The sequence below is a fragment of the Bombina bombina genome, unplaced genomic scaffold, assembly GCF_027579735.1.
Source record: "Bombina bombina isolate aBomBom1 unplaced genomic scaffold, aBomBom1.pri scaffold_662, whole genome shotgun sequence".
Classification (NCBI taxonomy): Eukaryota; Metazoa; Chordata; class Amphibia; order Anura; family Bombinatoridae; genus Bombina; species Bombina bombina.
This window is the reverse complement of record NW_026511991.1, coordinates 223586-236309: the sequence shown is the minus strand read 5'-3', so window position 1 is coordinate 236309 and position 12724 is coordinate 223586. Positions and strand designations below refer to the sequence as shown.

Here is a 12724-nt window from a genome sequence, read left to right as displayed (position 1 = left end):
ATTCCACTAGAGCTGTGGCTTCCACCTGGGCCTTTAAGAATGAGGCCTCTGTTGAACAGATTTGCAAGGCTGCAACTTGGTCTTCACTTCATACTTTTTCCAAATTTTCCAAATTTGACACTTTCGCTTCTTGGGAGGCTGGTTTTGGGAGAAAGGTTCTACAGGCAGTGGTTCCTTTTGTTTAATGTTCCTGCCTTGTCCCTCCCATCATCCGTGTACTTAGCTTTGGTATGGGTATCCCATAAGTAATGGATGACCCGTGGACTGAACACACTTAACAAGAGAAAACATAATTTATGCTTACCTGATAAATTTATTTCTCTTGTAGTGTGTTCAGTCCACGGCCCGCCCTGTCTTTTTAAGGCAGGTTCTAAATTTTTAAATTTATAACTCCAGTCACCACTGCACCTTATAGTTTCTCCTTTCTCGTCTTGTTTCGGTCGAATGACTGGATATGACATGTGAGGGGAGGAGCTATATAGCAGCTCTGCTTGGGTGATCCTCTTGCAACTTCCTGTTGGGAAGGAGAATATATCCCATAAGTAATGGATGACCCGTGGACTGAACACACTACAAGAGAAATAAATTTATCAGGTAAGCATAAATTATGTTTTTTTCAACAGCTAATATTAAAAACAAATTAACCTGTTTAAATTGATGTTGAAACTAACAGCAGTGTTCTCCCAGGACCTATTTTATGGTACCACCTTGCTAAAATTAGCTTGTATCACATTTGTTCAATGTTTTTTTTTGCACAAAATATTAATAATTTTACATTATTATATTATATTAATTTGTGCTTTGGTTAGTTTAAAGGGACAGTCTACTTGATTTACTTTACCCATTCTCCAGCTTTGTAGAACCAAATAATATACTTTATAACCTCTAAGTTTGCCTGTTTCTAAGCCCCAGCAAGCTGCCCCTTATCTCAGTGCTTTTTAAATCTTGCACAACAGCTTGAAAGTGCTAGTTCACGTGTGCCATATAGATAACATTGTGCTCACTCCTGAGGAGAATGATAATGGTTTTGGAAGAACCAGCATTGATTGGCTAGAATGCCATATTGAGATGAGGGGGCCATCTGCAGTGGCTAAGATGCACATAATCATAGAGGTAAAAAGTATATTCATATAACAGTGTTGGTTTATGCAAAACTGGGGAATGGGTAATAAAGAAGTATACATTTTTAAACAATAACAATTTTCAATTATACTGTTCATTTAAGTAACATAACAGAATTATAATAGAATTGTATTATATAGGCTTGTTAGGATTATTTTTGTTAAATATTTAAAGCTCTTCCTTGTTGTGTGTGAGAGATTTTTTACTGGGAGTTGCTTTTTGCTGATAGAATTTTTTCTTGTATACAGACAGCAAAATTTTCAAGTGCTGCTGGTAGTACAGAGAATAATCTGATGCCCGCAGCAGCGACACTACCAAGGGTACATCAGTCATCTGATGAAGGACATGAAAACATGACCAATATCCTCATCTCTTCGGGCGAGCTGCACAATCGAAGGAGCCGAGGAGTCAAAAGTAAGACCTGTAGCAAAACGGTTCACTAGAGACAACATTAACATAAATTATTTCAGAATATAAATACATTCAAATTATGAATAGATGCATTTTTGCTTATAGTAAATATTATAACTGTTTCAGCTTGTACTATCCATGAAGCATATGTACATATGCCCTGTGCACTCTGTCAAACACTAAGCCTGCTAAGAGAGACGGCAGTACCATATATTCATCAGTGATTATGCCATTTGAGTCACTGCTGACACAGTATAAGCTCTCTGAACAGAGGTGCTCCTGGGTATATATACATATGTCCTGTGCACAGTAAAAGCTATCAATGAAACAGTGATCTATTTTGCTAGAAGCATTTTTACTAATAGATGTTTATTCCACAAAAGCTTTTATTCAAAACTGAAATGCATTCATGTACATTTTAATTTTGAGGTGTTAAGCATTACTGTATGTCTCGCAAAATGAACGATCGTGCCATATTGCACTATAAGTAGCTTAATACCCTTACAAAATTATATTTGTAACCAACAGAGATTAAAATCAGGTATAGGTCCTTTGATAGTGTTCCATGAACTGTTTCTCATACAGCTACTACCACATTCCCCTCCCCAAAATGCTTATTACTTATAACAGAAATGAACTGAAGCACTGCCACTTTGATACATAGTGTCACACAGGGCCGGACTGGGACCAAAAAAAGGCTCGGGCATTTTAGGGCAAGGAGGCCACTCCCCCCCACTCACTATTTCTTATTTAACCGTATACCAAACATGTCAAGTATAATACTTGTTTAAAGGAATACTAAAACTACATTTTTTTCTTTCATGATTCAGATAGAGCATGCAATTTTAAACAACTTTCTAATTTACACCTATTATCATTTTTGGTATCTATATTTGACATAGCAGGAATGTAAGCTTAGAAGCTGGCCCATTTTTGGTTCAGCACCTGGGTAGCACTTGGTGATTGGTAGTGCTACCCAGGTGCTGAACCAAAAATGGACCAGTTTCTAAATTCAGCTGTAGCATAGGGCACAAAGTATGTGTCACATTACACAAATGTAGCTGTAGATATAGTATAGGGCATAACGTATATGTCACATAAGTAACACACATTTAGTTGGAGCTATATGAGGATGATCTCTTGAATAGATTAATGATGAATGATCATCCAAGGCAGAAAAAATATTTGAATTACATATTGAAATATGTGAGTCACTCACATACTGATATATTTTGATTCAGAATATATCAATGTATGTGAGTGACTCATAATAATTCAATTTCAATCATTTTTTTATCAAACAAAACCTCTCCTGCTGTTCTGTAGTGTCATGTTACGCTTATAAACAGTTATAAATATAAATTCACTGTTATTCACAGACTCAGAGTTGAGTAGACTAACTGCACTTACTCACTGAGTGCTTTGCTGTACAGTACTGCTGCATCACATCACCTCACCAAGTTCAACCATCAGTGTCCCTCTCTCTGCTGAACTGATGCTTCAGTCTGGTCTAAGCGAGTGGTGTTTTCCCGCCTACCCCACAAAGAGGACATTATGTGAGGTGCCAGCGGCCGGAATGTGACGGTGACAACATGGCACTTGTTATCCCCATATACGGCCGCAAAAGGAGTAACACTGGGCCAGCCTGTTACCAAAAAAGGCCCTCTGTCACTCTGTCCTCAACAGCTCGCTTGCTGAGTCTGACCAGCATCTGCGTCTCTGTGTCACGTGACGGCACACGGCATCAGTGCAGTGCGGCCGCGTGTGCATCTCAGTCAGAGTCAGCACGAGTAATCAGTACAGATAGTGTGAGGCGGCCGGACGGTTTTATGTGACAAAAGTCCCAAAACATAAAACTGTTTTATTGGAATTGAATGGAAAACCATTGACTGATTTATTACACACATAATATACATAAAAATGTTTATTAACATGTCACAGCAGGGAATTAAAATCAGAGCATTAGTTGATGAAATACCTAAACTCGAAACCTGGGTTATTATATCCTCAAGCCCTCTTTGTTTCCGCATTAGGTTTGGGACGTTGTAGCCCTCCAGACCTTACAGGGAATAACACTGACACTGGAAGCTCCCCTGTAGATGCCTCAGATGAAATTATGGATCGATTGGTTCAATCTGTCACCCAAAACCCAAATCCAAGAGTATCGGCACCTAAGGAACGCAAGAGATCAAGAGCAAATAGAAAGTCATGTGAGTTTGACATTGTGTTTTATTGTACATATATCCTTATCTGCAGTAACATATTTTAATTTGAAATTGAAATAAGTCAGGATTGTTTTGTTGATGTAGAAAATGTTCCAAGCTGATTAACTGGTTTTAACGTGAAAATGTAAGGACATTTGGAGAAATCTTTAGTTGTCTCTGAAGGTATAAATGTAATATTAGGAAGAAGTTTGAAAGTAGGGTTAGAAAAATTAGTTTAGTAGGTCTGTGGATAGGAAGGGTACAAGAGTTTAGGAAGTACAGTATATGAGATATGGTATTTCAGAATTACAAGAAGATATTCAAGTTATAGTAAATCCTAGTGTTAGTGAAATGCTAGGATTTACCAGTGAAACAAATGAAGGGGACTTTCAGTCAAGAAGTATAAAATACTTCATGCTGAAAGTTACTTTATTTGTCTGAAGCGTTCGCTGCACTGGGCTCCTCAGGCAGCCCAGGGCAGAATGCTATTTCTCTTGTTAAGTGTATCCAGTCCACGGATCATCCATTACTTGTGGGATATTCTCCTTCCCAACAGGAAGTTGCAAGAGGATCACCCACAGCAGAGCCGCCACACAGCTCCTCCCCTCACTGCCATATCCAGTCATTCTCTTGCAACTCTCAACAAAGATGGACGTAGTAAGAGGAGAGTGGTGTATTATAGTTAGTTTTTTAACTTCAATCAAAAGTTTGTTATTTTTAAATGGTACCGGAGTGTACTGTTTCATCTCAGGCAGCATTAGAAGAAGAATCTGCCTGTGATTTCTATGATCTTAGCAGAAGTAACTAAGATCCACTGCCGTTCTCACATATTCTGAGGAGTGTGGTAACTTCAGAGGGGGAATGGCGTGCAGGTTTTCCTGCAATAAGGTATGTGCAGTTAATATATTTCTAGGGATGGAATTTGCTAGAAAAATGCTGATGATACCGGATTAATGTAAGTTAAGCCTTAAATGCAGTGATAGCGACTGGTATCAGGCTTATTAACAGAGATACATACTCTTATAAAAGTGTAATATAAAACGTTTGCTGGCATGTTAATCGTTTTTATATATGTTTGGTGACAAAACTTATTGGGGCCTAGTTTTTTTCCACATGGCTGGTTTGATTTTTGCCTAGAAACAGTTTCCTGAAGCTTTCCACTGTTGCAATATGAGTGGGAAGGGCCTATTTTAGTGCTTTTCTGTTCAGATAAAAATACTGACAGAGACATTCAGCTTCCCTCTGCATGATACAGGACATCTCTGAAGGGCTCAAAAGGATTCAAAGTCGTGTTTGAGGAGGGTAACAATCACAGTAGACTGTGGCAGTTGTTGTGACTGTGTTTAAAAAACGTTTTTGTCATTTATTATTCTGTTTTTGTTATTAAGGGGTTAATCATCCATTTGCAAGTGGGTGCAATGCTCTGCTGACTTGTTACATACACTGTAAAAATTTTGTTAGTGTAACTGCCTTTTTTCACTGTTATTTCAAATTTTGTCAAAATTTGTTTCTCTTAAAGGCACAGTAACGTTTTTATATTGCTTGTTAACTTGCTTTAAAGTGTTTTCCAAGCTTGCTAGTCTCATTGCTAGTCTGTACAAACATGTCTGAAACAGAGGATACTTGTTCATTATGCTTAAAAGCCATGGTGGAGCCCCATAGGAGAATGTGTACTAAATGTATTGATTTCACCTTAAACAGTAAAGATCAGTCTTTATCTATAAAAGAATTGTCACCAGAGGGGTCTGTCGAGGGGGATGTTATGCTGACTAACTCTCCCCACGTGTCGGACCCTTCGCCTCCCGCTCAAGGAACGCACGCTAATATGGCGCCAAGTACATCAGGGACGCCCATAGCGATTACTTTGCAGGACATGGCTGCAATCATGAATAATACCCTGTCAGAGGTATTATCCAGATTGCCTGAATTGAGAGGCAAGCGCGATAGCTCTGGGGTTAGACGAAATACAGAGCGCGTAGATGCTGTAAGAGCCATGTCTGATACTGCGTCACAATATGCAGAACCTGAGGACGGAGAACTTCAGTCTGTGGGTGACGTCTCTGAATCGGGGAGACCTGATTCAGAGATTTCTAATTTTAAATTTAAGCTTGAGAACCTCCGTGTATTGCTTTGGGAGGTATTAGCTGCTCTGAATGACTGTGACACAATTGCAGTGCCAGAGAAATTGTGTAGGCTGGATAAATACTATGCAGTGCCGGTGAGTACTGATGTTTTTCCAATACCTAAAAGGCTTACAGAAATTATTAGTAAGGAGTGGGATAGGCCCGGTGTGCCCTTTTCCCCACCTCCTATATTTAGAAAAATGTTTCCAATAGATGCCACTACACGGGACTTATGATAGACTGTCCCTAAGGTGGAGGGAGCAGTTTCTACTTTAGCAAAGCGTACCACTATCCCGGTTGAGGACAGTTGTGCTTTTTCAGATCCAATGGATAAAAAATTAGAGGGTTACCTTAAGAAAATGTTTATTCAACAAGGTTTTATTTTACAGCCCCTTGCATTCATTGCGCCTGTCACTGCTGCGGCGGCATTCTGGTTTGAGGCCCTGGAAGAGACCATCCATACAGCTCCATTGACTGAAATTGTTAACAAGCTTAGAACTCTTAAGCTAGCTAACTCATTTGTTTCTGATGCCATTGTTCATTTGACTAAACTAACGGCTAAGAATTCTGGATTTGCCATCCAGGCGCGTAGGGCGCTATGGCTCAAATCCTGGTCAGCTGATGTGACTTCAAAGTCTAAATTACTCAACATTCCTTTCAAGGGGCAGACCTTATTCCGGCCTGGTTTGAAAGAAATTATTGCTGACATTACTGGAGGTAAGGGTCATACCCTTCCTCAGGACAGGGCCAAATCAAAGGCCAAACAGTCTAATTTTCGTGCCTTTCGAAATTTCAAGGCAGGTGCAGCATCAACTTCCTCTGCTTCAAAGCAAGAGGGAACTTTTGCTCAATCCAAGCAGGCCTGGAAACCTAACCAGTCCTGGAACAAGGGCAAGCAGGCCAGAAAGCCTGCTGCTGCCTCTAAGACAGCATGAAGGAGCGGCCCCCTATCCGACAACGGATCTAGTAGGGGGCAGACTCTCTCTCTTCGCCCAGGCGTGGGCAAGAGATGTTCAGGATCCCTGGGCGTTGGAGATCATATCTCAGGGATATCTTCTGGACTTCAAAGCTTCTCCTCCACAAGGGAGATTTCACCTTTCAAGATTATCTGCAAACCAGATAAAGAAAGAGGCATTCCTAAGCTGCGTACAAGATCTCCTTGTAATGGGAGTGATCCATCCAGTTCCGCTGGATGAGGGAACCTTCAGACCAATTTTGGATTTAAAGTTCCTAAACAAATTCCTCAGAGTTCCGTCATTCAAGATGGAAACTATTCGAACCATTTTACCCATGATCCAAGAGGGTCAGTACATGACCACAGTGGACTTAAAGGATGCCTACCTTCACATTCCGATTCACAGGAATCGTCATCAGTTCCTGAGGTTTGCCTTTCTAGACAGGCATTACCAATTTGTAGCTCTTCCATTCGGGTTGGCTACAGCCCCAAGAATTTTTACAAAGGTTCTGGGCTCACTTCTGGCGGTCCTAAGACCGCGAGGCATAGCGGTGGCTCCTTACCTGGACGATATCCTGATACAGGCGTCAAGCTTTCAAATTGCCAAATCTCATACAGAGATAGTTCTGGCATTCCTGAGGTCGCATGGGTGGAAAGTGAACGAAGAAAAGAGTTCTCTATCTCCTCTCACGAGGGTTTCCTTCCTAGGGACTCTAATAGATTCTGTAGAAATGAAAATTTACCTGACGGAGTCCAGGTTATCAAAACTTCTAAATGCTTGCCGTGTTCTTCACTCCATTCCGCGCCCCACGGTGGCTCAGTGCATGGAAGTAATCGGCTTAATGGTAGCGGCAATGGACATAGTGCCATTCGCGCGCCTGCATCTCAGACCACTGCAATTATGCATGCTCAGTCAGTGGAATGGGGATTACACAGATTTGTCCCCTCTACTAAATCTGGATCAGGAAACCAGAGATTCTCTTCTCTGGTGGTTATCTCGGGCCCATCTGTCCAAGGGTATGACCTTTCGCAGACCAGATTGGACAACTGTAAGAACAGATGCCAGCCTTCTAGGTTGGGGTGCAGTCTGGAACTCCCTGAAGGCTTCAGGGTTCATGGACTCAGGAGGAGAAACTCCTCCCAATAAATATTCTGGAGTTAAGAGCAATATTCAATGCTCTTCTGGCTTGGCCTCAGCTAGCAACACTGAGGTTCATCAGATTTCAGTCGGACAACATCACGACTGTGGCTTACATCAACCATCAAGGGGGAACCAGGAGTTCCCTAGCGATGTCAGAAGTCTCCAAGATAATTCGCTGGGCAGAAACTCACTCTTGCCACCTGTCAGCGATCCATATCCCAGGTGTAGAGAACTGGGAGGCGGATTTTCTAAGTCGTCAGACTTTTCATCCGGGGGAATGGGAACTCCATCCGGAGGTGTTTGCTCAATTGGTTCTCCGTTGGGGCAAACCAGAATTGGATCTCATGGCGTCTCGCCAGAACACCAAGCTTCCTTGTTACGGATCCAGGTCCAGGGACCCAGAAGCGGCACTGATAGATGCTCTAGTAGCGCCTTGGTTCTTCAACCTGGCTTATGTGTTTCCACCGTTTCCTCTGCTCCCTCGTCTGATTGCCAAAATCAAACAGGAAAGAGCATCGGTGATATTGATAGCGCCTGCGTGGCCACGCAGGACCTGGTATGCAGACCTAGTGGACATGTCATCCTTTCCACCATGGACTCTGCCTCTGAGACAAGACCTTCTATTACAAGGTCCTTTCAATCATCCGAATCTACTTTCTCTGAGACTGACTGCATGGAGATTGAACGCTTGATCCTATCAAAGCGTGGCTTCTCCGAGTCAGTAATTGATACCTTAATACAGGCACGAAAGCCTGTCAACAGGAAAATTTACCACAAGATATGGCGTAAATATCTTCATTGGTGTGAATCCAAGAATTACTCATGGAGTAGGGTTAGGATTCCTAGGATATTGTCCTTCCTCCAAGAGGGTTTGGACAAAGGATTATCAGCTAGTTCTCTAAAGGGACAGATTTCTGCTCTGTCTATTCTTTTACACAAGCGTCTGGCAGAAGTTCCAGACGTTCAGGCATTTTGTCAGGCTTTAGTTAGAATTAAGCCTGTGTTTAAACCTGTTGCTCCTCCATGGAGCTTAAACTTGGTTTTTAAAGTTCTTCAAGGGGTTCCGTTTGAACCCCTTCATTCTATTGATATCAAACTTCTTTCATGGAAAGTTCTTTTTCTGATGGCTATTTCCTCGGCTCGAGGAGTCTCGGAGTTATCTGCCTTACATTGTGATTCTCCTTATCTGATCTTTCATTCAGATAAAGTTGTTCTGCGTACAAAACCTGGGTTTTTACCTAAGGTGGTTTCTAACAAGAATATCAATCAAGAGATTGTTGTTCCATCATTATGTCCTAATCCTTCTTCAAAGAAGGAACGTCTTTTGCATAATCTAGACGTAGTCCGTGCCTTGAAGTTTTACTTACAGGCTACTAAAGATTTTCGCCAAACATCTAACCTGTTTGTTGTTTACTCTGGACAGAGGAGAGGTCAGAAGGCCTCGGCAACCTCTCTTTCTTTTTGGCTTCGGAGTATAATCCGTTTAGCCTATGAGACTGCTGGACAGCAGCCTCCTGAAAGGATTACAGCTCATTCTACTAGAGCTGTGGCTTCCACCTGGGCCTTTAAAAATGAGGCCTCTGTTGAACAGATTTGCAAGGCTGCAACTTGGTCTTCCCTTCATACTTTTTCCAAATTTTACAAATTTGATACTTTTGCTTCTTCGGAGGCTGTTTTTGGGAGAAAGGTTCTACAGGCAGTGGTTCCTTCCGTTTAAGTTCCTGCCTTGTCCCTCCCATCATCCGTGTACTTTAGCTTTGGTATTGGTATCCCACAAGTAATGGATGATCCGTGGACTGGATACACTTAACAAGAGAAAACATAATTTATGCTTACCTGATAAATTTATTTCTCTTGTAGTGTATCCAGTCCACGGCCCGCCCTGTCCTTTTCAGGCAGGTCTAAATTTTAATTAAACTACAGTCACCACTGCACCCTATGGTTTCTCCTTTTCTCTGCTTGTTTCGGTCGAATGACTGGATATGGCAGTGAGGGGAGGAGCTGTGTGGCGGCTCTGCTGTGGGTGATCTCTTGCAACTTCCTGTTGGGAAGGAGAATATCCCACAAGTAATGGATGATCCGTGGACTGGATACACTACAAGAGAAATAAATTTATAATGTAAGCATAAATTATGTTTTTGCTGTGAGGCGATCTTAGCCAGTAGCATGCTAGCTATCCGGCATGGCACCAGCTGGTCCGCACGGCTATTGGCTAAGAGGTGAAAAGTCACCTCACAGCAAAATAACGTTCTGCCGTGGGATGCCTGAGGTGCTCAGCACGGCGAACGTTTCAGACAAATATAGGACCTTTCGGCATTAAGTATTTTATACTTCATGACTGAAAGTCCCCTTTTATTTGTTCCACTGGTAAATCCTAGCATATCACCATTTTAATAAAGAGAGACAAACAACCCAGAAAAAGAGGATAGGAGAAAGATTAAAAAAAAAAAAGAATGTAGAGTTACGGTAAAGATAAAGTGAGAGACAAACAAGGAATGGGTGATTTCCAGACATTGTTGGTATCAACACTGCATCAGATTAATGTATTCAGGCTTTCCTGCACCAAATGTCATGATTTCTTACTCTGATCTCTTTGAAGTGAGAAGAACCCTGAAGAGTGGTTTAAGTGATGACTTGGTGCAAGCTCTGGGATTATCAAAATCTTCGGAAGTATCTGTGTGAGCTTTCACCATAAAGACTGTTGCAATTTGTTCTCTGCTCCTGTAATGGAAGCTGAAGCTATGGCTCCCACAGACCACGTATTACACCCCTTTGTGCATGGAACAGGCAAAGTGGCTGCTTGGATGTTGCCAGTGAAAGAAAAACAATGAGAAGACAGCTATGTATGGTAGCTATGCATGAGCACCTTTACTGTCAGAGGACCGCATCTTCTCTAAATGAGTTTAACACTCTTTCAGATGTTTTTATAGCTTAGGACTTTAATAAACAACTGGTTTTAAAATGGAACCCAAATATTTAATTCACAGAGCCACAAACTCAATATATAGACACCATAGAGAGTCTGTTCTCCGCCCTTAGCTCATTTCTATGCAAGGACCAATACTTGCTAAGAAAAAAAAACCCACGTCTTTGGAATTCTCATTATCTTTGTAGAAGGTGACAACCACTATTTGGATCTCTTTAGGAAACTGGTAATAAGCTACAGAGAAGTTATATATGCTGAGACCCAGCTAATAGTTTGAAAGATTTCATAGTTAACTCAATAGAAGGATTTCTAAAGTGCAAACGCTTGTTTTATATTCACTACTGCTGTATACAGGTCTGCATGTCACTTTTCATAGGCCAGAAATATGTATATATATTTTTATATAATAACATTGGTTTTCATATTTGTGTTTCATGTTAAAAGATTTCTGATCCTATGGAAAACACTCGCTTCCTTGTATAGGGCCATAATGCTACTTATATTTAACAAGTTCTGCTGCTATTCTGCACGAATTTGGTGGATGCGAAAAAAATAATTTAGCTTCAATCTCAGATTTCCTTCCATAAGGCAGGGAGAGCCCACAACTTAATTTCTTACTGTTGGTAAATACAACACCTGGCCGCCAGGAGCAGACAAAGACACCCCAGCCAAAGGCTTAAATATCCCTCCCACTTCCCCTATCCGCCAGTCATTCTTTGCCTTTCGTCACTATGGGTATGTTCCCTTTAAGAAAGGACTGGAGTTTTAAGTAATCATGTCAACCTCTCAGTGAGAGTATTGATGAAAGTTAGAGTCTGGAGATGCAGGGAAAAAAATTTCTGCGAACTCATCCAGACTGTCGCCTAACAGCTCCTGAGCAATCAGTGTTGACGAGTTTCACTGCTTGCTGTTACACACTCAAGTTAATGTCAGAGCATCGCTGCAAGACTGTCACACTTGAGAGGCTGTGCCTGTTCCACAGCATGGATCCTGGAGGGCAAGACCGTTTTATATATACACTTTTTCTATACAGGGTCACAGTGTGGCTCCTTTATGCCTCAATAGGATCAAGGGTTAATATCTCCTTCAGGGAGATTATTTGAACAGCAAGGGGTTATTTATAACTGCTTTAATGTGAGAGTTTTTGGGCTCATTGACTGTATGATTCTGGCTTGGAACAAACAGGTTTCACTTTCGTTTTTGAGTGTTGCGCAGCTCATAATAGCATAGTGCCTTTTTCATAGCAGGGGAAGCCCTGTCCTATGCACCACGTGACCGGGTGCAGTCTTTTCGTTTTCCTACGATCCTGCTGCGGACATCACTCCTTAGGAGAGCGTTTTCACCGTTAGCTGTCTGGGTCTAGGAGGTGGTGAGTGCCCCAGCCATTGGGATTATAAAGGTGCTGTTTTGTTTTTTTTTAAATAAAAGTATTCTTTTTTTGTCTGTCCTTCTGTGAATATATCTTAGCTATGGAGGACTCTGATACTATATGAGAAGGTTCCGCTCCTTCTGTACTGATTAATAATTCATGTTTATATTGTGAGGAGGCCGTGGTTTGCCCACCTGCTCAATTTTGTTCCATTTGCCTAAGCACTGTTCTAAAGTCTAAGAAGGGAGTCAAGCCTGCTAATACTCATAGCGTTATTAACCCCTCTGAGCCGTCTACCTCTCAGGAATCTGTGTCCCAAGAGATTACTACCCTTTCTACACTACCCGCTCCACATGCAGTTCCCCGTGGCCTAACTAATTCTCCATCTGGAGGGGGCTTTTTTCCCGCAGACTTTACCACCCAGTTATAATCTGCGGTGTCTGCGGCCCTGAGTACCTTTCCTCCCTCTAGCA

General features: G+C 41.6%; 1 protein-coding gene across 1 annotated transcript; it reads left to right on the top strand.

Moving 5' to 3' along the window:
* Positions 1-1370: 1370 nt before the first annotated feature.
* Positions 1371-11306, top strand: LOC128644035 (FH1/FH2 domain-containing protein 1; the record flags this gene model as incomplete). The annotated part of the gene is given in 3 exon segments (XM_053696800.1): positions 1371-1536; positions 3567-3743; positions 10556-11306. Coding segments are annotated over 3 exon segments (426 nt in total), but the record flags the coding sequence as incomplete, so codon positions are not given.
* Positions 11307-12724: the final 1418 nt, after the last annotated feature.